The sequence below is a fragment of the Musca autumnalis genome, unplaced genomic scaffold, assembly GCF_047663935.1.
Source record: "Musca autumnalis isolate F117 unplaced genomic scaffold, ASM4766393v1 scaffold_4, whole genome shotgun sequence".
Taxonomy (NCBI): Eukaryota; Metazoa; Arthropoda; class Insecta; order Diptera; family Muscidae; genus Musca; species Musca autumnalis.
In genome coordinates this window covers 143,836,348-143,857,974 of record NW_027411977.1, presented here as the reverse complement: position 1 = coordinate 143,857,974, position 21,627 = coordinate 143,836,348, and the positions used below count along the sequence as shown (strand labels likewise).

The window sequence follows — 21,627 nt, the reverse complement described above, 5'->3', positions numbered from 1 at the left end:
TTGCCGTTTTCCCGTTTATTGCTAAAAATACGTTCCCGTACCCCGAAATGTACCCCACCGTACACATTAGAGCTTTTTTGGCGGCATTTGAATCCCAGTGGGTTTGTTAAATCCGGTTATATATAAACTACTATAAATCGCAAAATATACCCAGCAACTGTTTTGTTGAAAAGATTATTTAAAAAATTGTTATTGCTTTTTAATTTATTTTTATTTCAAAGAACTTTAATGGAATTGCTTTAGTTATTAATTAATTCATAACTCGGGATAAAATGAAAACTCATTAAAACATGTTTGATGTAAACATATCCTTAGGTGCAATAAACTTAGTGAATACAACAACCATATAGCCATAAGCGAAAAACTTATTCATCTGTGAATGACTAAAGTTTTCCATTTTCAGTGAATGTCCCCTTTGCGGGCTCTTAGTTTTCAGTGAGTGAATTTTGTTCAGTCTGTCGGCTGGCTTGGAGATTGAGATTGTTAACTTTTTGTGAAGTTTTTGTTTAATTTTACAAAAATATTGTTATTTATATAAAAATAAATGTGACTTTTAAGGATTTGTGGTGAATTTTCCTCAAAGTATTCTTAAAACAAACTAGTTTTTTTCTACAGCTGTGATAATCTATCTTCATGATGGCACCACAGCCATTGGAACAAGGTCTAGCGGCAGGTTACTTGCCGCAAGGCCAGGAAGGAAGTCCTCGAATGAACACAATATCCCTAGCTGTTCTCATTGATTTCATTATACAGAGAACCTATCACGATCTGACGGTATTGGCAGAATTGTAAGTACACAAGATGGGGAAAGTAGTCTCCACAGTGTATCCACCATATGCGAATATAAAAATTGACACATGTTCATATAATAATCGAATTTTAGGCTGCCACGGAAAACGGATATGGAACGTAAAATTGAAATTTATAATTTTGCTGCACGTACCAGACAGTTGTTTATACGTCTCATTGCTCTGGTAAAGTGGGCAAATTCTGTATCCAAAGTAGACAAGTCAGCGGTGAGTGAATCATACTGGCAAATCTAACAAACAATTCGAATGTTAACTATTTGATAAACCTTTTTCGCAGAATATAATGAGCTTTTTGGATAAACAAAATATGCTGTTTATTGAAACGGCTGATATGTTGGCACGTATGTCCCGTGAAACACTGGTTAGGGCTTGTCTGCCTAATTTCCACATACCTGCAGCTGTTGAGGTCTTAACCAAAGGTACATACAATCGCCTACCAACATGCATCCGTGAACGCATTGTTCCGCCGGATCCAATAACCGTTCAAGAAAAGCGACAAACTTTACAACGTCTAAATCAAGTCATCCAACATCGACTTGTCACCGGGAAACTCATGCCGCAATTGAGAGAGTTTAAGGTTTGTATAGAGATCTGCATAATTCATAGAATTTGTTTTGATATTTTATACTCATTGCAGATTCGAAATGGTCGAGTGACATTTGAAGTAAAACACGAGTTCAGAGTATCACTAACTGTTATGGGTGACAGTCCCACAGTTCCCTGGCGTTTACTGGATATTGATATTTTAGTTGAAGACAAGGAAACAGGAGGTACATATTTATCAGCTCTTCTTTTGATATATCAATTTATGTTATTTTTTACTCCAAATAGACGGCAAGGCTTTGGTACATCCCCTTCAGGTCAATTATATTCATCAACTGATACAAGCTCGCCTTGTGGAAAATCCAAATGCCCTAAGCGAAGTTTATAACTGCCTGCACTATTTTTGTCAATCTCTCCAATTAGAGGTATTATACACACAGACTTTGCGTCTTAGCTTTGAACGCTTAGACGACAACATACAAGTCGAGGAATATATACCAGGTGTCAAAGTAACCGTCTCATACTGGCGGGAATTGACCAGCAAAGATCCTAAATCTGAATTGGGATATCGCTTAACAGTACAATCGGATCCTAATGAAATTGGAAGGCCGTTAGCTGTCGTTCATATTCCCTCCTTGGGAGCAAAGGAATCAGCTGAGGTTGCCGATCGGGCAGTACGTTCCGACCATTTGTCCATGGAACGCCTAATTGTACACACAGTCTATATAAGATCGGTGTCACGTTTATCAGACTTGAAATTGGAATTCCAAGCTTTTCTCAAAGACGTTGATTGTGAGTGTAAATGTTATGAATTTCGCAAAGTTATGAAATAGAAATTACATTTCATCCCTTTATCTCTCTCGTTCTTCCTTTATTTAGTTAATTTACAAGGTACACCGGCTATATTGACAGTGCCTGTTCTAACACCATGTTTACGGGCCGAACAAATTCACATAACAATAGATACTCATACGGGCATGTTACGCTGCCACGTCCCCAAGCATTTGGACTGTCCAATAATGCCAGAAATGCAAACTTGCCTTAATGGAGATCGTAACAAATTGCCACAGATAATGTCAGAGTTACGTTATTGGATTACTCATCGTCGTTGTGAGAAAACATTACAGCATTTGCCTGCCACCGCTACAGAAACTTTGCCATTTCTTAAGGCGCCTGACAATCCCCTGCTGCAGACGGGAAGACATAAAATTTTCGTCAAACTTCATCGACATCCAAATTTTATATTGGTGTGTCTAGACCTGTTTATCAAAAAATGGAAATTTTTTAATTATTATTGTTTCTCTTGCAGGTTGTCCAGCTAAAGGAGAAGCCCAATACACCCAATGAAATGGAGTATACATTCCACTTAGGTTTTGTTGCTTTTCAGACAAAGGAAAATGATACCACCGTGGATGAATCGGCACAGCAATTGGTACCGGTGCAGCCTCAACAGACTGCAGCCTCAAATACTGAAGTGCCAAGAGTTTACACAAAACTACTAAAACTTATTGAATTTGATACGTTTGTCTCTACTCATGGTCCAGGGACGGATGTTGACGGTTAGTTGCATGGATGTTCCAATATATTTCGTAAAATAAAATGTTTTTTCTTCAGATACACCTCCACATAAACGTAAGGCTGGTAATGAACATGGCGCACCATCTGCAAAGCAGGCTAAAACAATATATCCAGCATATTTTATACCAGAACTTGCTCATGTAGTGGCCATGTGTGACGAGAAAATACCGTTTTTGAATTTAGCACAAGCTTTGACTAAACACAATATACCGCATAGTGGTCTACAGGTGGAATCTAATGCCACTTCGTTGGTACTAAAAATACTTGCATTACCAAAGCCAGGACAAACGCATGGTCATGAACAAGGAAAGGTATGTATATATTATAGGGTCAGTGATCGAGGAAAACTTTATCAAACATCTTTAATTTTTATAGCCACAACCACATACACCTACCTTGCCGACCATTGAACCGCACATTTGGAAGGATTTAATGAAACGGCTACTGTCCATATCGATACGTTCCCAAATGAATAAAAACAATCAAATCCGTATATGGGTTGTAGAATTTGTATTCTTCAGCACTCCCTTGCAAAGTACTCATGCCAAGGAACAAGGGAACAGACGAACAGTGTATCTAACCTATGAACAAAGTAATCATGACTTTTCGAAAACTGTGGAAGATTTATTAAAAGACTGGTCGAAAATTGTGTATCTCTATACGTTAGCGTACAATTTTGCCGAACACATCAAAAACAGTAAGTTGGTTCACAAAAGTAATATCCGAATATTCTATTTATATTCCTGTGTTGTTAGAACGTTTAAATATTGCCGACATGGTTAGTATAAATTCGTACAATTATATCAATTTACTTCTGGGCTATGGACCCAAAAAGGAGGTGATTTGCAATATTTATTGGTCTGCGCAATCTCATGGTTTTCGCATGACATTCATGGGTGGCATAACAACAGTAAATGCCCATTCCATGATGAAAGACCAACTGGCAACACATTTGAATAGCCAACACAGCTTGGCACAAATGGTGTGTATATTACATGAAACCTATAATCCATTGTCATCGATTGCAAAGCTGCCCATTATTCCTCACCTTGGAATACCGGTAAATAATTGAATTGTCATTTGTTGTGTGGAGATTATATTTTCTAATCTTTGTTTCACATCTAATCCATAGCGACCACAAGTTCCCGTCTTATCGTTTTGTATTCTACCGCAATCGCCTTGTCTCATACGTTTGGCATACCAATCGATATATTGTCTGGAGATACGTTTCAAGTCTGGACGTTTGGTTTCAATACGTGATGGTGCCTTTAGTCGCTTCGATCGTAATCTAATTGTTGAATTCACACCTATACAAGGATTAAAGGTACGTTTGCCACCTAGCACTTTTGTAGGTCAAAAGTTGTTCTGTAATGATCTTATTGCAGGGATTCCTTTCGAAATATGTTGACGAGAATGCAGTTTATCGCGGTCGATCACAAAGCGAAGATGATAATCCTCCCTCACCCTTGGGTATGGAAGATAATTTTGGCGGACCTGGCAGTGTTTCAGGCGGAGGAACCGGTGGCTCTTCCCCGTTTCTTAGTGCTGGCATGAGAGGCCCCCAATCTCCGAGAGATAGTGGTTTGCGTTTTCCGGCACCACATACACCGCCATCAAGTTCGAACCCTCATACCCCAGCCAGCCCTCATCCTGTTGGTGGCGGATCGTCTGCAGGTGGTGGTAGCGGACCAAATCACCCTAACTATAACCTAACTTCGCCGCCAGGCCCACACATGCCGCATCCTTCTCCGAGTGGTCTTATGCCCTCATCACCATTAAATCCACAGCCGAGTCCGCATATGGTGCACAGTCCTGGACCAAATACATTGTACATGCAAGGTCACCAAGACTCTCCATTTGCGGCAATGTCACCAGCCAATAGCAATTGGCCCGGATCGCCGAGTATGCCAAGACCATCGCCAAGACCTGGACAAAGTCCTGATCACAAATCAAGCCAATCTGCAAACGCTGGGCAAAATCCATCCGGTAGCAACGCCGGAAACTCACAAAGCCTGAATCGTATGCCCCAAGCTAATCGTTCTTGGGCTGGCGCCATACCAACTATATTGACCCACGAAAAACTGGATGTGCTTTGTCGTCCCAGCCCACACCCCAATAAGGATATTGGTGCAACGCCGGACATAAGTCCGTTGGAACGTTTTCTTGGTTGTGTGTACATGAGACGTCAACTCTATCGAAACATTCAAAATGACGAAACACTCCAACTGCTGAACTCCAACGAGCCCGGTGTGGTGCTCTTTAAAGTCGACGGCATGCAATGTCAAGTGACTCTAAACCAGGTCCATATGCAATCGTTACATCTGAAGATTTCACCATTGCCACCTCCACCAACACCCGATGGTAAGCAACCTTTCCAATTGAGCCCCGAAGATTTTCTTGTTCTGGAGCAATTCTTCGATACACGAGTGGCTGCGCCACCTTACCGGCCCAATTCTTTACATGGGTTTTCGCGTGTTTTAAGCTGTGCCCCTCAAGTTCTAAAAGACTTTGTACAAATAATGCGTTTGGAAATGAAGCCAGAATTGGGAGGAGATCAATTAAAATGGACTGTGCAGTTTTGCACACGGGTACCACCATCAGCGGCCCCAATCGTACCAATTGGCAATCCCGGTGTACATATAGTGCGGTTAAAAATTCTTTTCTTTGTAAGTAGATATTGAGAAGCCTTTCTCGACATATTGGGTTAAGCATTTATTTTAATTTTCTTTCCTTTCAGTTACAAATTACAAGAATACCATACAATGGCAGAGAATGGAAAGATAGTCCATCATTAGTATTACCCATGGTGTACGATCTTAATTCGAATTTAACCCAATTAGCTGAAAAGCGTGAACAAGTTCAGTCACCAGCTGCTATTGCAGCAAGTACATTGTTGAGGCGTTTCTCAGAGTATGGTGTACCGCATGGACAATGTTCTTTGTTTCCGGCTGTAAGGGATTTATTGACTAATCTTCAATTACCTAACGACGGACCACCACCGAATCAGGTATGTTATATTTATTTTTTAGTTTAGATTAGAATAAAGTGGGACAAAAATTCACGGGGAGTTAACATTCAGAATAAGGCAGTATGTGTAACGTCATTCGTATCGGAATTCAAGAACAGTCATTTGAAGCATGAAATATGGAATTCCCAAAGGAGTGGCGTGATGCTTTTGAATTGATTTTACAACATCCTTCCGTACGAGGGCTATGTAAATATACACCAATTAAACTATGGCTATACTGACTACAACGCGTGGGTCGACGTGAAAAATTCCAGCCATAAAAATCTTCGGATACACACGATAGCATGTTTACAACGGCTTCGCATGTCACAGCTACCAGCAAAATTGGTGACCAGCAAAAATCGGTGAACTAGGTGTGTAGCCAAAGAAACTCTTTTGGCCTTTTAAAACGCTCTAATACAAGGCGATTCGAGTTACGGACAAAAAATCGGTAAAATTAAAATGCTTATAAATTCGGTAATTAACGATATTTTTCGGTAAGTTAGGAACCAAAAGAAGACAGTCGTAAAGTTCTACCGTTGTCCGCGTTGTCAACTTATATTTGATCTTTTCCCACATAATTTTGAGTTTTTAATTTTGCTGGCATTTGTCGGTAACTCAAAAATGAGTTAGAGAATCGCACTACAGACCTCAGGTAACATCAAATTTTCAACGGTGGTAAAATACCCCATCAGTAATGTTGGCGACATTTCCTGAGTATTTCAGCCTTATAAAACTTATTTACAAGTGGTGTCTTAAGACATGCCGTTCGGACTCGGCTATAAGCTGTAGGTCCCATATCATTGAGCTAATATGAATCGGGGACATTCATTGATATGAGAGAAGTCTCCCTTGTCCCTTCTGGAATGTTTGTGGAACAATTATTATAATATTTTTCCCCTACGTCAGCATAATAGAATACCTTTTTAACAGTATATTTTTGAGGTTGACCGTGGTGTCATCATAATGTGGATAGCCTGGGGGTTCAGGCGCGTCTGGATGGACCTTCATGATCTACATTCGTTATAGATTCTCTAGATTCGTCCTGGGAGTACATTTGACATCTATTACATAAGAAGAGTATCAGCTAATTTTACAAGAGTAGAGGGTAGTTTTGGTTCAACTAATTTCTGTATACGAAAGGGAATGATCTATGTCAAGCCACGGTTATTACGAATATCGAAATGTTACAGCAACAATTTAGTTCTATAGGTCACGTTAAACTATCTAACAGCCATTAGAAAGACAGTGTGAACCAAAAAGATAGGTTTGGAAGTCCTTTATTAAGTTTCTCCTATGGTATAAACATAAATCAAAGAAGAATAGAAAATAGATGCTTGTCGACACCTATGTTTCCAACTTTAATCAGAACGATAACATGGCATCTAAAATCTCAAAAAAAAGATAAAGCTAGTCATGGACCTTCGAACAAGGGGAGAAAAAAGAAAATAATAATTAAGGTCGACATTTAAGTATGAACCTTTAGTTTAAAAAGCTATCTTTCCCTCGGCAAAACAAGGATTAGACTTATAGCTTCGTAAGGTACCGTATAAAAGTTAGAAGGGTCCTCTGAACACGCCATCTTATCACAAACATTAATTACTCACCAAAGACTTTAAAGTAGTGCGACATATCAGCCGAGGTATTATTGCCTTTATTTACAATTTTTAAAATCTTTTTTTCCTTTACAGGCTATTGGTCCCCCTGTTGGCCCCATGGTTGGATCTAGTCCAAATCCCATTATGCATTCCCCGATGCAACAAATGGGAGGACCTGTCGGACCACCACAAGTGGGTCCCGGATATCAACAAATGCCCCAAAATTCCGGCCCGCAGTGATGAAGGCGAAAACGCCGTTCGGCAGCCAATAATAATGTATGATGCAGCACAGGCGCGGCTCATAAATCAATAAATCACACACACCCACACTCACTTCTATAAATTTACATAAATATTTCGTAAATGTATTTTAGGCGTTTCGGTAATTTAGAACTGTGCCAGACTCGCAGTTCCCTTTTTTATATAGAATTTAGTAAAACAAAAAGAAGAAAACTTACCCGCACAGTCTCATTTTGAGGACTTTGTTTTTAAACGTTTTTTCCAAACAAAAAAGAAAGAAACCATTTGTTAACATTTCATTAAAAAAACAATCAATTTATTAATTAGTACATACACACATAGAAATAACAAAGTAAAAGTATAGATTACAAAAGAAAACAAACATGGAAGAATTGTAAGAAAAGCAAAACTAACATTTACTTAAAATTAACAATAAATTTAAGATATTTACAAAAAATACACAAGCTGAAGAGAAGAAACAAAACAAGAAAATAAAACAAAAATACATAGTTATTATAAAAAAAATCAAATATCACATTTCATTTAATATTTACTTGAGTGGTGGAAGATTACATATATTTCTTTAATATATACATATACATACACCGACTTTGAACGTTTAAAAAAGCTACGAGTAATATTAAACGCTGAAATAGAAATATAATAAGTTACACTTGATTACTACACATTGAGTGATGGGGCTGACTGATGGATGGGTAATTTGCTATCTAACGCGTTGTTGTAAATATTGCACGTCAAAGGTTTGGCTACTTAAATCGATAACCCGCTTGGAATGTTTGGCTTGCTAGCATCTGAATCCTATGAATGCTCATCCTCTAACTTGGAATGAATTAATCTTATTGATGTGGAGATGACTATTTATTTAAGTGTTTTTGTTTGGGGTTTGTGCTGTTTCAATTTAATTATCCTCTGCGGCAACAACTTCGGTTTGTCCAACTTGAGATGGTAAAGTCAACATGTCATCGTTTTCTGATACCAAGGAGACCCAGTAACGGAGTTTCTTACTGCGCAAATAACTGCCGGAATTGTCGAAAACAACAGTATCTGAAATGAAAATATTTGTTGTTATTTTATACTAATTTTAAGGAGTGGAGACAAAGAGTAACTTACATTTCGTATTGGGTCTGGTGGTAATGAAACCAACCTCGTTCATTTCATTTGAATAGACTTTAGTTAATGGCACTTCACTTCGTTTCTCGCCGCTGGCATTATCCACCGAGTAGATTCCAAACTTGATATCATGATCGATGGTACGGAAATCCCATGACAACAATCTATCTTCTTCATTTGGTTTCTTCTCACCAACATCAAATTCCAACTTCAATTTGTTGCCCTTATTGACAATGGCTTCGATGAAACTCTTGTCATCATCATCCTTTTGTTCCACATACAATTCCTTGGGAATTTTACCACCCCAGACAACCTACAAACAAAATTGTCAAATGAATCAAAAATTAAATGGAGTCTGCCGAACAAACTTACTTTGCTGGGACATCTTTCATCGCCATTCTCAACTAGATTACCACCAAAAGATTTGGGTAAAATATCGGGACTAATATGACTGAAGGCAGCCTCCTTCCACTTGTCGGAACCATATTTGGTAATGCTAATCTTACTCATGGTGTATTCGTCCAATAGTTTCTTAACAAAATTGAATGCAAAGTAGAAAACTTTGGGAGCTGTAATGGAAAATAGAGAAGACAGTGTTATATTTAATGTTTATATTCCTGATGGTCATCGTATCTAGCAGTATCCGGTTCCAGAGTTGTTGTGCGCACCAGCCACCATACATGCTGGCCGTAGGGTTTTTTTTACAGTTTTCGGAAGTATGGCCCCTCACAAAACTTGTACCATCGTAATGGGGACCTCGAGTACACCTTGTTGCAAGAATAGTCAAAACGATTCGAGAAGAGGTCTTAAACTGTACTTTTCCCAAATTTTTGTGGGAGGTATCCGAAGGAGTTGGTGGATAGTATCAATATTCCAACGTAATATATTTTGATGTGCAAAACATGAACCCTATCGGTTACTCCCTTCGAGAGTTATTGTGCGCACCAATATATATTAACGGACACTAACTACCATATTTTAGTCATTTCGTCTGGATAATGTGGCTGAAATACCGAAAATCGGGAGGTACCCTTTCTATGAGAGCTACATCAAAACATGGTCCTGTACAGACCATTATCTGCGGGAATATTTTATACCCCCAACGAAGACTAAATACCAACCTTTAGCCATTTTGGTAGAATAATACAACGAAACCCCTAAAAACACCGAAAATCGTGCGGTATCGTTCTATGGATGCTATGTCAAAACGTTGATCTGTACCGACAATTCTCATCAGCAAAGTTGAATGCTAATGTACAAAATGAATGCACTAAATACCAAAATGTAGCCATTTCGGTGGAATAATTTAATTCGACCAACACCTTAAAAAAACCAAAAATCAGTAGGTTCCGTTCTTTGAGGGCTATAGAAGTCGTGAACCTATACCGACAAATTTCTATTTGAAAGTTCTTTTCCCATCGAAGACTAATGGGTCTATCTTGTATTGCCACTAAACTTAAGTTGAGTTGTCAGTTGTCTGCGCGACTGAGACGAAATGTTGTACCATTAATGTCAACTCAACTGGGTGGTCGATAAACATGTTATCGATCAGTGTTTTTTCAAAATTGTGACCTCTATTCGCCAAAAAAAAAAAAAAAAACATTTTAAAAATAATTGCGCTTTGGATACCTCTTTTGTGTATTCTGGACAATATTTTAATATTTTGGCTGAGTTTTCGAGCAAATTTGGAAAACAACCCAAGATTGGAATATAACCTGCCCATTGAATCTTCGGATCGTCAAGTTTTATTTGCTGTCCCAAAAAATGATAAGTTCGGTGGAATTATTTTTTGATGATGAAGAAAATGTACAGGACATTGCATCTATCTATTGAGGGACAAGTCGAATCCATTGGAATTGCCATCTGCACTGTAAGCTGATGATCATGTGGAAAGATCTGTATAATCAGTAAATTATTTCAGGCTTAAGGCGTATTTTCGATTGCCAAAGGATGCCGTAGTTTACGTTGTGGAAACGTTAAAGGATGACTTCAAAGTTAGTTACAGATCAACAGCAATACCCCCACTTTTAAAAGTGTGCGCAGCGTTGCGATTCTTGGAGGACTGAAGTTTCCAAAAGTCCCATGGCAATGATTTCAACAATTGCATGGCTCAATCTACATTGTCGAGAGTATTGAAGGAAGTTGTCCACTTGATAGAGGACAAATTGTGCCAAAATTGGATCGTTTCGAAGTTGACAGAGGAGGAAAAAAGGCAAAATAAAAACCATTTTTATTCAAAAACGAAATTCCCTGGTGTAGTTGGCTATATAGATGGAGGATGTTCGTCATTTGTACTTAAACTGAACCTACTGTATTTGCCACCAAATTCATTTGCAAAAGATTTGCTGCTGTCCGCTCCAAAGGCGATAAATTTACTTATTGTGATGGACCACCACCAGTGTCGTTGAAGTTTATTTTATTTTGAGGCATTTTCTTTTTCAACTTTGCTTTAAAGTGAATCCAGACTCTGCCACTCTTCAGGTATTCGTGTTGGAGGTTCATGGCTGTTTAAACTGTCCGAAATGGACCTCCACGCTTCATCCGCTGTGGCTTTGGTTTCACCAAAACTCCCGAACTCCTCAGGCTACGTTTGGATTTTCACTCAGTTTATCAATTAATATTTCGAACTGCTGCTTTGTCGTTATTTTCACCATATTGATACACAAAATTAATTAATGATGCAAAGAATCAATGATTTTTAACAAAATGTTTATTTTTCCTTCTATTTTACTTCTTGTTTCTTCGAAAATGTTCACTGCAACTGAAAATTGGTGGTTGCTGAAAAACAGCCGCTTCGTCAACTGAGATTCGCAACTTCAGTTGAGAGTTGCCATACGTGGATCAATTTTGACAACTGGCAACGCCACTCAACGATAATTGTTATCGATGATCGACCCCTAAATACCAAATTTCAGCCATTTCGGTTGGTTAATGAGGCTGAGATCTCTAAAATACCGAAAATTGTAAAGTAACCCTTTTAAAATACCGAAAATCGGGAGGTTCCGATCTGTGGAGGCTATAAGAAGATTTGGACCTATACCGAACAATTTTTGGTGGAAAGTTCCTTACCTCCCATGGAGATAAGGGGTCGATTATAAATAGCAACACAACTGTAATTGCGTTGCCAGAAAACAAAATCATACAATTAAAATAAGTGAAACGACAATAATGTTTGAAAAATTCATTCAATATCAGTGTTTTGAACCTTCAGCTACTAATTTATTTGTAAAAAAGTAAGAATTTAAATGTAGAAATTGGATTTTTTTATCATTAAATTTGCTATAGGCAACGCAACTAGAGTTGGGTTGCTATCCATAATCGACCCCTAAATTAAAAATTTTAGCCATTTCTGTTGTATAATGCTGCTGAAATCTCCAAAATACCGAAAATCGGAGGTACCCTTTCTGCCAGAGCTATGTCAAAATGTGGTCATGTACTGAAAATTTTCAGCAGGTATGTTTAATGCCACCAACGGACACTAAATACCAAATCTTAATCATTTCGGTAGAATAATGCAACCAGAACCCTGAACCTATCGAAAATCGGGAGGTACCCTTTCTATGGAATCTATTACCTTCAAAATACAGAAAATCGGGAGGTGCCGTTCAATAGGGGCTACCTATATCAAATATGTATGTCGGTCTACGCTCAATATCAAACATCCTAGGAGTAATATAAACTCCTGAACTAAATTATAAAGACAAAGTTAATTATACCCTCCATTTTATGGTGGATGGTACAAAAGGAGGTCGAAAACGAAAAAATTAAAATGGGCGTGACTTTTAGTTGTTGTTGTTGTTGTAACAGTGTTTTTGTTATGTTTATATGTTCGTTCCTCTGTTCAATCTGGCTCTGGGTCTATCTCCAGAAAAATGGCTGCTTCGATGGGATGTAGCCACAGATCCACTGGAGTTAGATGGGTAGGTTTGGCGGGGCAGTTAAAAAGGTGTTGTGTGTCGTGCGGGCCCATGCCGCATACTGGGCATATGTCTTGCACGGCGCGATCGATTTCCACCCAATACGAATTTAGGCGACATGTGTACATGTTAAACACCTGCATGGATACAACTGAATATATCAGTTCCGACATTTTTCAACATTGAGTGAGTATGGATATGTAGAATGTAGTTTCAGTTACAAGTTGATACTGATACTTTTTCAAACAGGTATGATATGAGTTGGTATAGACAGAAAAAAAGGAACATATTTGTTTATATCTGGTTTGTACAAACTGATATAAATGGATATTGGTGTGATACAATAAGTATTTATTGTATGTAGCCCAAACAAAATAGGAATTGAAATAGAAAAATTCCCACAGAGCTGAATTTTGGTGGAAATGTAGGATTTGTCATTACAAATGAGGTTCTAAAAATCTCTGTTGATCCCATGCGTGCAAAGAAACTTATTCATGGTCATAGGGTAAATTTTTTAGGGTTTTTTTATTTTTTTTTTATATCTCAAAAACTGTGAGCCTTACCAAAAAGTGACTAAAGCAAAAGACAACTACCGTAAAATTCTCTATAAGATGTCGCGTTCCTAAAAGTCACATAATAATGATATGCACATATAAAGCACCTATAACTTATTTGACCCGAAAGTCAGGATACAAAATCTGGTTAGACATGGTGCTACTGGACCGAGTACTACAAACCAAATCAAAAATGTGAATTTCGAATTTCTTCAGAATCATTCCATGGACCAATAACAAATTCTGCATTATGAAAACCATTAGGAATAACAAAATCGTTTAATTTCTAATGGAGTGTATATTATGTTTGTCATTCTGTTTGTAACTCCTCGAAATAATAATTTAAGATCATATAAAGTGTATATGTTCTTTATCAGCCTACTTTTACACCGATATAGCCCCATGACTGTACTTCTGTGGAAATGACTTTAATGTTCGAAGTATGTAGGTGGATAATACATCGGTAAATGTATTGTAGGTAGTGTTGGGCAATCTCGTTCGTTGAGCGGATCGATCTTTTTCATTCCGTTCACCAAAAAGATCCGGATCTTTCACTTCGTTCTTTGGCTCTTTTTCGTTCGAATATCGTTAGTTATCTGCATCTATATATGTAAGTATTTGTTTAAACTAACCATAGGAAAAAATTGGGTGGAATTTTTTGCACCCGCGAACGTGTTAAAAATGTAAAAAGCTAACACTTCCCTGCGGAAAATAAATTGTTTTAAAGGTAAAGGTATTTTAAACCTAGTTTTGAAATAACCACAAAAAACGCATCAATATAACAAAACTATTTGCAATAAATATTTGGAATATAATAAAACTATTTTTGATAAATATTCGCGTTTTCATTATTAGGTCGGAAACTTTTCTAGAAGCCCTCGTACATTCCACTCACTGAACCCAGAAAAACACTCGAATTGATGCGTTCAGTTATAACAGTTCATGTCTTTAATATTTATTTATCCCCTAAATAATAAAAATGTTTAAAAATGTTTTTTTTTTTTGATATTTTCCTTAGAAGTTATTTACACAAGCCTGTTACACATATAGTATCTGTTGGTATCTGTAGTATTTGAAAAATATCTGTTGTACAACAGATACTTGAGAACGAAAAAACAAATAAAGTTCTCACTCGTTCATATACAACACAGAACTGTTTCTAACAGTTCTGTTATTGTGAGTATACACAACCCAAACAATATCATAACTGTTACACTCATTCCCACATTTATATCATATTATATCTGTTATGTATATGATATATCTGTTTTGTTGATATAAACAGTTATATCATTGCACGTGTTTAGTACATGTGACTTTTAGTAAACTTCTAAGCTACCTGCACGCCCTTAGCCGCAATAATATGCCAGTTTTTTTATGGAAGCAAGTCGATACTTAGTTGCAGCGATCAAGGAAACTAAACTCACCGATGAGTGTTGAATTTTATCACGAAATATGATCGGGAATGATGGCGGACTATTATCGAACAGAATACAAATTCCTTAACCAGCACCCTGAGGTCAAATTTCTTGAAATGATGAAAATGTATGACTAAAAGTTGTACTAAACACTCAACATCGGCTGCTATCATCTTTCCATTCAACAGCTGATTGGGGAATATCAACTGCCGCTCTGAGCGGCCAGACGTTTTATACCAGCGATAAACCCAACTTTACATCTGAATCTACCCCACTACTAGAGATTAATAGTACAAACTGTGTTAAACTCAACCAAATGATCAGTATATTCTTAACCTTAATGGCAATGATTGGTCAATGGCTCCGTTAGTCAGCAAATTGTGTTCTACAGTTAAACGTGTATGCTTACAGTTCAGACGTTGTTAAAACTTACCATTAACAATATAACACATTTTCAATATTTCAGGATAATTTTGCTCATACTCCTTAATCATGGCCATGACTAATTCAACAGCTGGCCGCCAGGCATATTGAGTCATATTGAAATCAGCTACATCGAAAATAACCACAACTTGGCGGGCCTTTAGGCCATGAGTTTTGCTCTTTTCGAAGCCATCCTTCATAACGCCTTCCAAGATTTTCACCACGTAGCGAATAAAATCAAAACGTGTTACACAGTGTAACATGCCATAGATATCAAATTGGTAGAAGGGACAGACAATAACTACAAAAGAAAAATAAACATTAAAAGAGAATTGAATTCAATCATCTTCTTGTCTTACCCGGTGATCCCTCATTATCGTAACCCACTACACCATAGGGTAAATATTTTCTCAAAACTTCGGGAGCTTCCCATTTATCCAAACTGTCAACATTAATTGAAATGCGGTTTTTAATGGCCTAAAGGGGATAAAGATGTAGTAAAATAATTAAATAATCTCAAAATAATTTAAGGAAGGTTGTGGTACTAACATTTCTCAACATTTTCTCGGCAGCATCAATGTCCCATTTTCTGGCTATAAAGGGGGAGAAAGTAGAAAGAGAATACATGTAATTTAGTTGGAATTATTCGAAATTATGCTGTTTAACTTACCGCGAAGCCAACGCAACAAATAGTAATCATCGTGTTCTTCTTTGTTTTCCAAGCAGTCGGCAACTTTGGTGCGGAACTAAAAATAAAAAAATAATATTATTAATTATGTAATGGAATATACTATATGTATATCTACATATGTATAGAATAGTCCTAGGTTGTGTGTTAAACGACAGGCTAAATTAAAAACAAGTAAAAAATCGTTAAGCTCTGCCGGAACGAACTTTTTATACCATAAAATATTCAGAACTAAAATGGAATAATTACACGGTGCTCTTGAAGCAAATTTAAATGGAAGGTGCTTACAACTGCGAAGTTTTTGCGGATTCTGAAACTACAATGTTAATAGATGAGATGGGTTCCGGGTCATAGCAACATCATGGGAGACGAGGTAGCAGATGAACTGGCTCGAGGTGGCTCTAGGTTTATCGACTTACCAGTTGATGAAACCGTCCGGCCACCGATGTGCCATTACATCGGCAAACTTCGGGAGATCTTCAATGACAAAGCACATCAAAGATGGCTATTGCTTGTAGGGTATCTAAGGCAATCTGGCCTGTGGTTTCTCGTCGAAGAACGGCTTCCCCAATCTCACTCACATGGACCAATGGTCTCCGAGTGAAGCAGTCACATATTCTAATAGATGGCTGCGCATCCTTAAACCTAACCTAACCTAGATGAGAAAAATAAAAAAATTGGCACATGCGGATAACGGCTCCTACTACCCATCAAAGCAGCCAAATTCATTGAACTGGAGATAGATAGACCCAGTGCCAGATTAAGCGAGAAAAATCGAACATACAAACGAACATCTGCGAAGATAGATGTTCAGTAAATTGACGCCAGAACTGGTTAGTTCTAATTATGGTGGTTTTTAATTATTTTGGAACCAGATTAGTTCTTTTTTGTGGGCCAAAGCTGCTTCGAATTGATGTTGCACTGGTTAAGGCGTTCCAAACATTTGGAGCGTCTGTGCTCCGTAAGTTCGTAGGACGAGGTGCGAATTCCCATTTGGAGAGAGAGGTTTACTTCATCATTTAAGCACACGCACCTAGTCGCAGGTGGATAGGATCTATCTCCCGAACCAGGTAGTTGATCGATCCGGAGCATCCAAGGAGACCCCGTTGACGAACAAAAAAGTAGAATCGGCGAAGCACAAACATACTGACATCCCTAACGATTTGCCTCAAAGTCCGATTCAACTCCAAAAGGCAAATGTGAAGCGAAAGGAAGTAAGGTACCTGGTACCTCCACTGTCGGTCTGGACAGGAAGGTGTTCAAGCCGACTAAGGAACCATCGTCTTCTGGAGGGAAAATAATGCTCCAAAGCAATAATCTGCGAAGCGCATTCTTCCTTCCGAAGGTCTAGAGCCTTTGCCTAAGGTCACGCCTTCATATAGGTCCATATAACAGTACCTCCCGCCACATTATTCAACTGAAATCTAATTATAGGCATTGTCACGCATTTTTATATAATCACCATAGAACGATACCGTCCGATTTTCAGCGTTTTTAAAGTTTCAGTCCGAAATGGCTGAAATCTGGTTTTAATATAATTTACAGTCGAGGTTATATACAGTTCGGCCCTGCTGAACTATGCCGTTATTTTTTCTTTAGCCTACTATCACTGAGAAAGTAACTTGTTTTAAATGGGTTATCCGGCTCCCAACATTTTGTTTTTTTTTTGACTGTCCCGCAAAACAGTTCATAATTTTTGGGTTTGTGTGCCTCGCCGTTTAAGATTTGGTTTTGTACCTTTTTACCGCAGGTAGTATGCAGTCCATACTTCCTTATAATGGATAATAATGGATTAGTTAAACCTTTTCTAATATTGCCCATGAAAACTCTAATAATGTCGTCTTGTTTTTATACAATTTCTCTCTATCGCAACCAACATAAAAATGGCATCAACATTTTCGTCACAATTTTGCGGTTGGAAATACATATATGACAAAGAAATATGTTGATAATTTCTCCAATGGTTCAAAAATTAAGATGTTTACTTCAAAACATTCCTCATAATGTTAATGAACTTTCATGTAAATGTCAATGTGCTCGTTCTTATCTCTATGACTATGAAGCAGAGCAATCAACTCATTATGACCTGACCTACTTGCTAATACATTTAAATTCGCGGATATTGATACAATAATTACATTTTTTTATAGTAATAATTTGTCAGGAATTTTTTCACTCAGTAATGTTGGCGACTTTTCCTGAGTATTTCAGCCATGTAAAACTTCTCTACAAGTGGTGTCTTAGGACACGCCGTTCGGACTCGGCGATAAACTGTAGGTCCCATATCATTGAGCTAATATGAATCGGGGTGTACTCATTGGTATGAGAGAAGTCTCCGTTGTCCCGCCTGGGATGTTTGTGGAACAAATATAAATTATGACGGTGGGTGCATATAGGGTTTAAACATGTTTTTTATCAGTGTAAACTCCAGTAAAAAACCCTCAACTTTTTCAAAAGAAATTATGCAACGATTAATCAATCAAATGGATTGAAAAAAGGTTTCATGCAATTTGTGACTTAACCGTTAACATGTATTTTGAATCACCGCAAAAAAAACCATCATAAATATTTAGTATGTAAAAATGCAAAACATTTTAAATTTAACATAATTTTTTGCAAGCCCGTAAAAACTGTGTTTTATTTCTCCAACCAAAGGGAGGGGATATTGTGAAATATTGGCCAAGAGCAAGCAATTTTTATTTTCACAGCAATAGAAAGTGAAATCAACAAAAAATAAATGACAAGAAACAACAAATTACAAATTAAAACGATAAAATCGTTGTGCCAAATTTTGATTAAAGATTTTAGTTTCAAAGTAAACGCAAAACAAAATAAGAGTGATTATGTTTTTTATGATTTTCATAAACATAAAACCTTTTAGTCATCATTCCGGCAATTTAGTCCGGTTTTGTGCAACAATAAAATATCAAAGTTAATAACAAAACTAAAATCAACGAAAAAAAAGCACTATTAGGTTTGAATGGTCATTTCCGTCACAAAGTGTTTAGTTAGTAACTTTACGCCACATTGTTTGGCGGTCAGGTTAATACTCTAATCGTGATCCAGTAACCTTGTCTTACTAAGAACGCCAGCTATTACCACCAAAAAAACTAAAAAAAAAAAAAAAAAAAAAAACAAAAGACACTCTGTCTGAAGTCGACCTTTGTTTGTTATTCTTTCGTTATGTTATTATATGGGTGTCTACGGAAACGATATTTTGTGTTTGTGTATAATTTTCTTCTATACTGTGCAATATTTTGCATATGTCTAGAAAAATCTCAACAATTACGCACGGTAATGGCACCAATAATTTTATAACTTATACCATAGACTAATGCATATACAGACGAAGGATTACTCAATTTTTCCGCGGTTAAGTCAGTAAAACCCGAAAACTCAAACAAGTTCGAAGAAAATTTTTGGGGAAAATGACAATATTTTCTTGATTATTTTTTTATCTGAGAATATAGTTCCCATCAAAAACTAACCCCATGTAGACTTTTGCCAGAACAAACTATTTATTAACTTGTATTTTTGGCATTTTATATTGAGTTTCTTAGTGACCACACTCAATTGGAACATACTCGGTGAGAGCATTTCGTCGTCTATACATTCATTAGTCTATGCTTATACCTAAGAATATGTTTACATTGTACTAATTTTAGTAAAAAGCGCCAACGTAAACATTAGGGCGACCACAAAAATTTTTTGGAACTTCTATCCCCTATTTTTTCATTAGTTAGTTGTGGCTAAAAAACGAATCCTACAAAAATTTGTGAAAATCGGATCGGATTTTGATATTGCTATATCGAGCCCAAAATACCCGAAATCGACCTATGCATTTTTGGAGCTATATCAAAATCCGTTCCGATTTGCCCCCCCACCCGGATTCCCACCCGAAATGGTAATTTTTTATACGTTTTTTTGTACATTTTGGTTGCAAAAGTTCAAATTTTGTCCCTTGGGACCCCGAATTGGTGTCAAGAGGCATTTCTGACTACGTCCCTGGGCATTAAACGCCTTCAAAGCCTTTTAACCGCCCGGTCTACGTGGCATCATTCCTGTCAGTCGTACACTTTACAAGGACCTATCAGTCTAACCTTGAAATCAGGACTTTCAACTACGGCTATATGACCAGCACAGCATGCCTAAATTAAGGACAAATAGTTGGAAACATCACAAAATGAGGTCGTGGTTTGTATCGAGAGGAATATGGAAAGGTTTTCCTGACTTAGAAGGTGCATTTAATAACGTTAAGCTTGAATCCATACATAATTCACTCTCTAACTTAGATGTTTCTTCTACACTGATCAATTGGATGCTTAGCAGCGGGATAATCAACTCAAACATGGATGAGAGCTCCATTCGGAAGTCTGTCACCAGGGGCCAAACCACAAAATGACGTTCTAGTAGCCAGTCCTGTGGATTCTGGTGATAAACGAAATACTTTAGGAATTTGATAACACTGTGCAACATTTTTGAGCCAATCGCGTGCAAACAACTTCTGTCCAGAATTTTATGAAAGTAGAGGACCAATAGGCAAAAACCATATTTGGGTTTCGTATTTTTAGATCGGGTTCGGTTTTTATGGCCTCATCTAAACATGGTTAAAGATCGAAGTTTTAAAACAAATCGGTGTTGTATCTCTGAAACCAATACGAATCTTGTTTTGACATCTGCAGCACACTTGTAGATAAGAGCAAGAAGAAAATATTTGGAGGAATAGTGAACTCGAAAAACTGCATTTATTGCCTCAAATTTTATAACATATCTAAAAATTATATAATTTGTGTATATTTCGCAGCGTATCTCCTAAAATGTTGAATTCTTTTTAATGTTACCATTTGGGAAAATATTCTCTGGAATGTAACATACAACTCTTCAGAACATTATATTGTTGTAAAATGCCTCTATCGCCTTGTTTATAGCAATTTTTTCAACAACTATTTGGGAAATATTTCAATAATTCATTGAAATCCCCAACATGAGAATAAACAGCCTATGTGAGCATTATTTAAAATAAATTTTGTAAAAGGTATGTTATGAAATACCACTTAAACAACGTGAAATAACCATTTTAGAGTTTCAGAATGTTCTGAAGAATTGATGGTCACATTATTTGGAAAATTTTTAGAATGGTTACGTGTTACAACTCCCAACAGTTTAGTTACTGACCAGAATTTCAGAAATTATGTAAACTTTTCTAAATTTTAACGAGTTTGATGCGCTAGATGCAGCTTTTCCTAGTTCATCTGTTTGACACATAAGTTCTACTAATTTATTGCTACAATATTGCAGAAGACTGCAAAGCAAAATTCTTATTAGTTTCGGAGATAAAGGTCCGATCAATGGAAAAAAGGCTCAGTTTAGGTCGGTTTAGATGATGCCATAAAATCTGAACCCGATCTAAGAATACAAAACCCAATTAAGGTTTTCGTAGTCTCAATATGTACTTTCAGAAAATGCCCATTAGAAGTTGTTTGCATTTCCAGTGTTGCACAGTGTAAAATACGAAATAAAACAATAGCTTATGCTCTCGACGTGGTCATAATGATAAGCGGGAAGTTCCCACAAACACTATCAGAACTCATTCAATGATCTCTAGGCAAACTATCACGATGGACACACAAGAATGGTCTGGTAGTGAAGCCATCAAACACATAGGCGGTTCTGTTTACGAACAAGAAGAAAGTCAAACCATCCACCCTACCAATGGAGTCA

General features: G+C 37.3%; 2 protein-coding genes across 2 annotated transcripts in view; one reads left to right on the top strand and one right to left on the bottom strand.

The window, feature by feature from the left end:
• The first annotated feature begins 417 nt into the window (after positions 1-417).
• Positions 418-8,300, top strand: MED14 (mediator complex subunit 14). The gene is made up of 14 exons (XM_073985741.1): positions 418-788; positions 884-1,016; positions 1,087-1,386; positions 1,447-1,579; positions 1,641-2,144; positions 2,232-2,599; positions 2,662-2,911; positions 2,967-3,241; positions 3,306-3,627; positions 3,686-3,990; positions 4,063-4,254; positions 4,316-5,596; positions 5,668-5,937; positions 7,629-8,300. The coding sequence occupies exons 1-14, from the start codon at positions 634-636 to the stop codon at positions 7,773-7,775; spliced, it is 4,635 nt and encodes a 1,544-aa protein (XP_073841842.1). The 5' UTR covers positions 418-633; the 3' UTR covers positions 7,776-8,300.
• LOC141403396 (SEC14-like protein 2) overlaps positions 8,060-21,627 on the bottom strand; it is a 32,406-nt gene continuing 18,838 nt past the window's right edge. The window contains exons 3-9 of the mRNA XM_073985747.1: positions 15,889-15,964; positions 15,768-15,811; positions 15,578-15,695; positions 15,229-15,519; positions 9,279-9,475; positions 8,907-9,219; positions 8,060-8,840 (exon numbers count right to left, since the gene is read on the bottom strand). Of these exons, the coding sequence (XP_073841848.1) occupies positions 8,695-8,840; positions 8,907-9,219; positions 9,279-9,475; positions 15,229-15,519; positions 15,578-15,695; positions 15,768-15,811; positions 15,889-15,964 (1,185 nt within the window). The 3' untranslated portion in view covers positions 8,060-8,694. The remainder of the gene's footprint in view (positions 8,841-8,906; positions 9,220-9,278; positions 9,476-15,228; positions 15,520-15,577; positions 15,696-15,767; positions 15,812-15,888; positions 15,965-21,627) is intronic.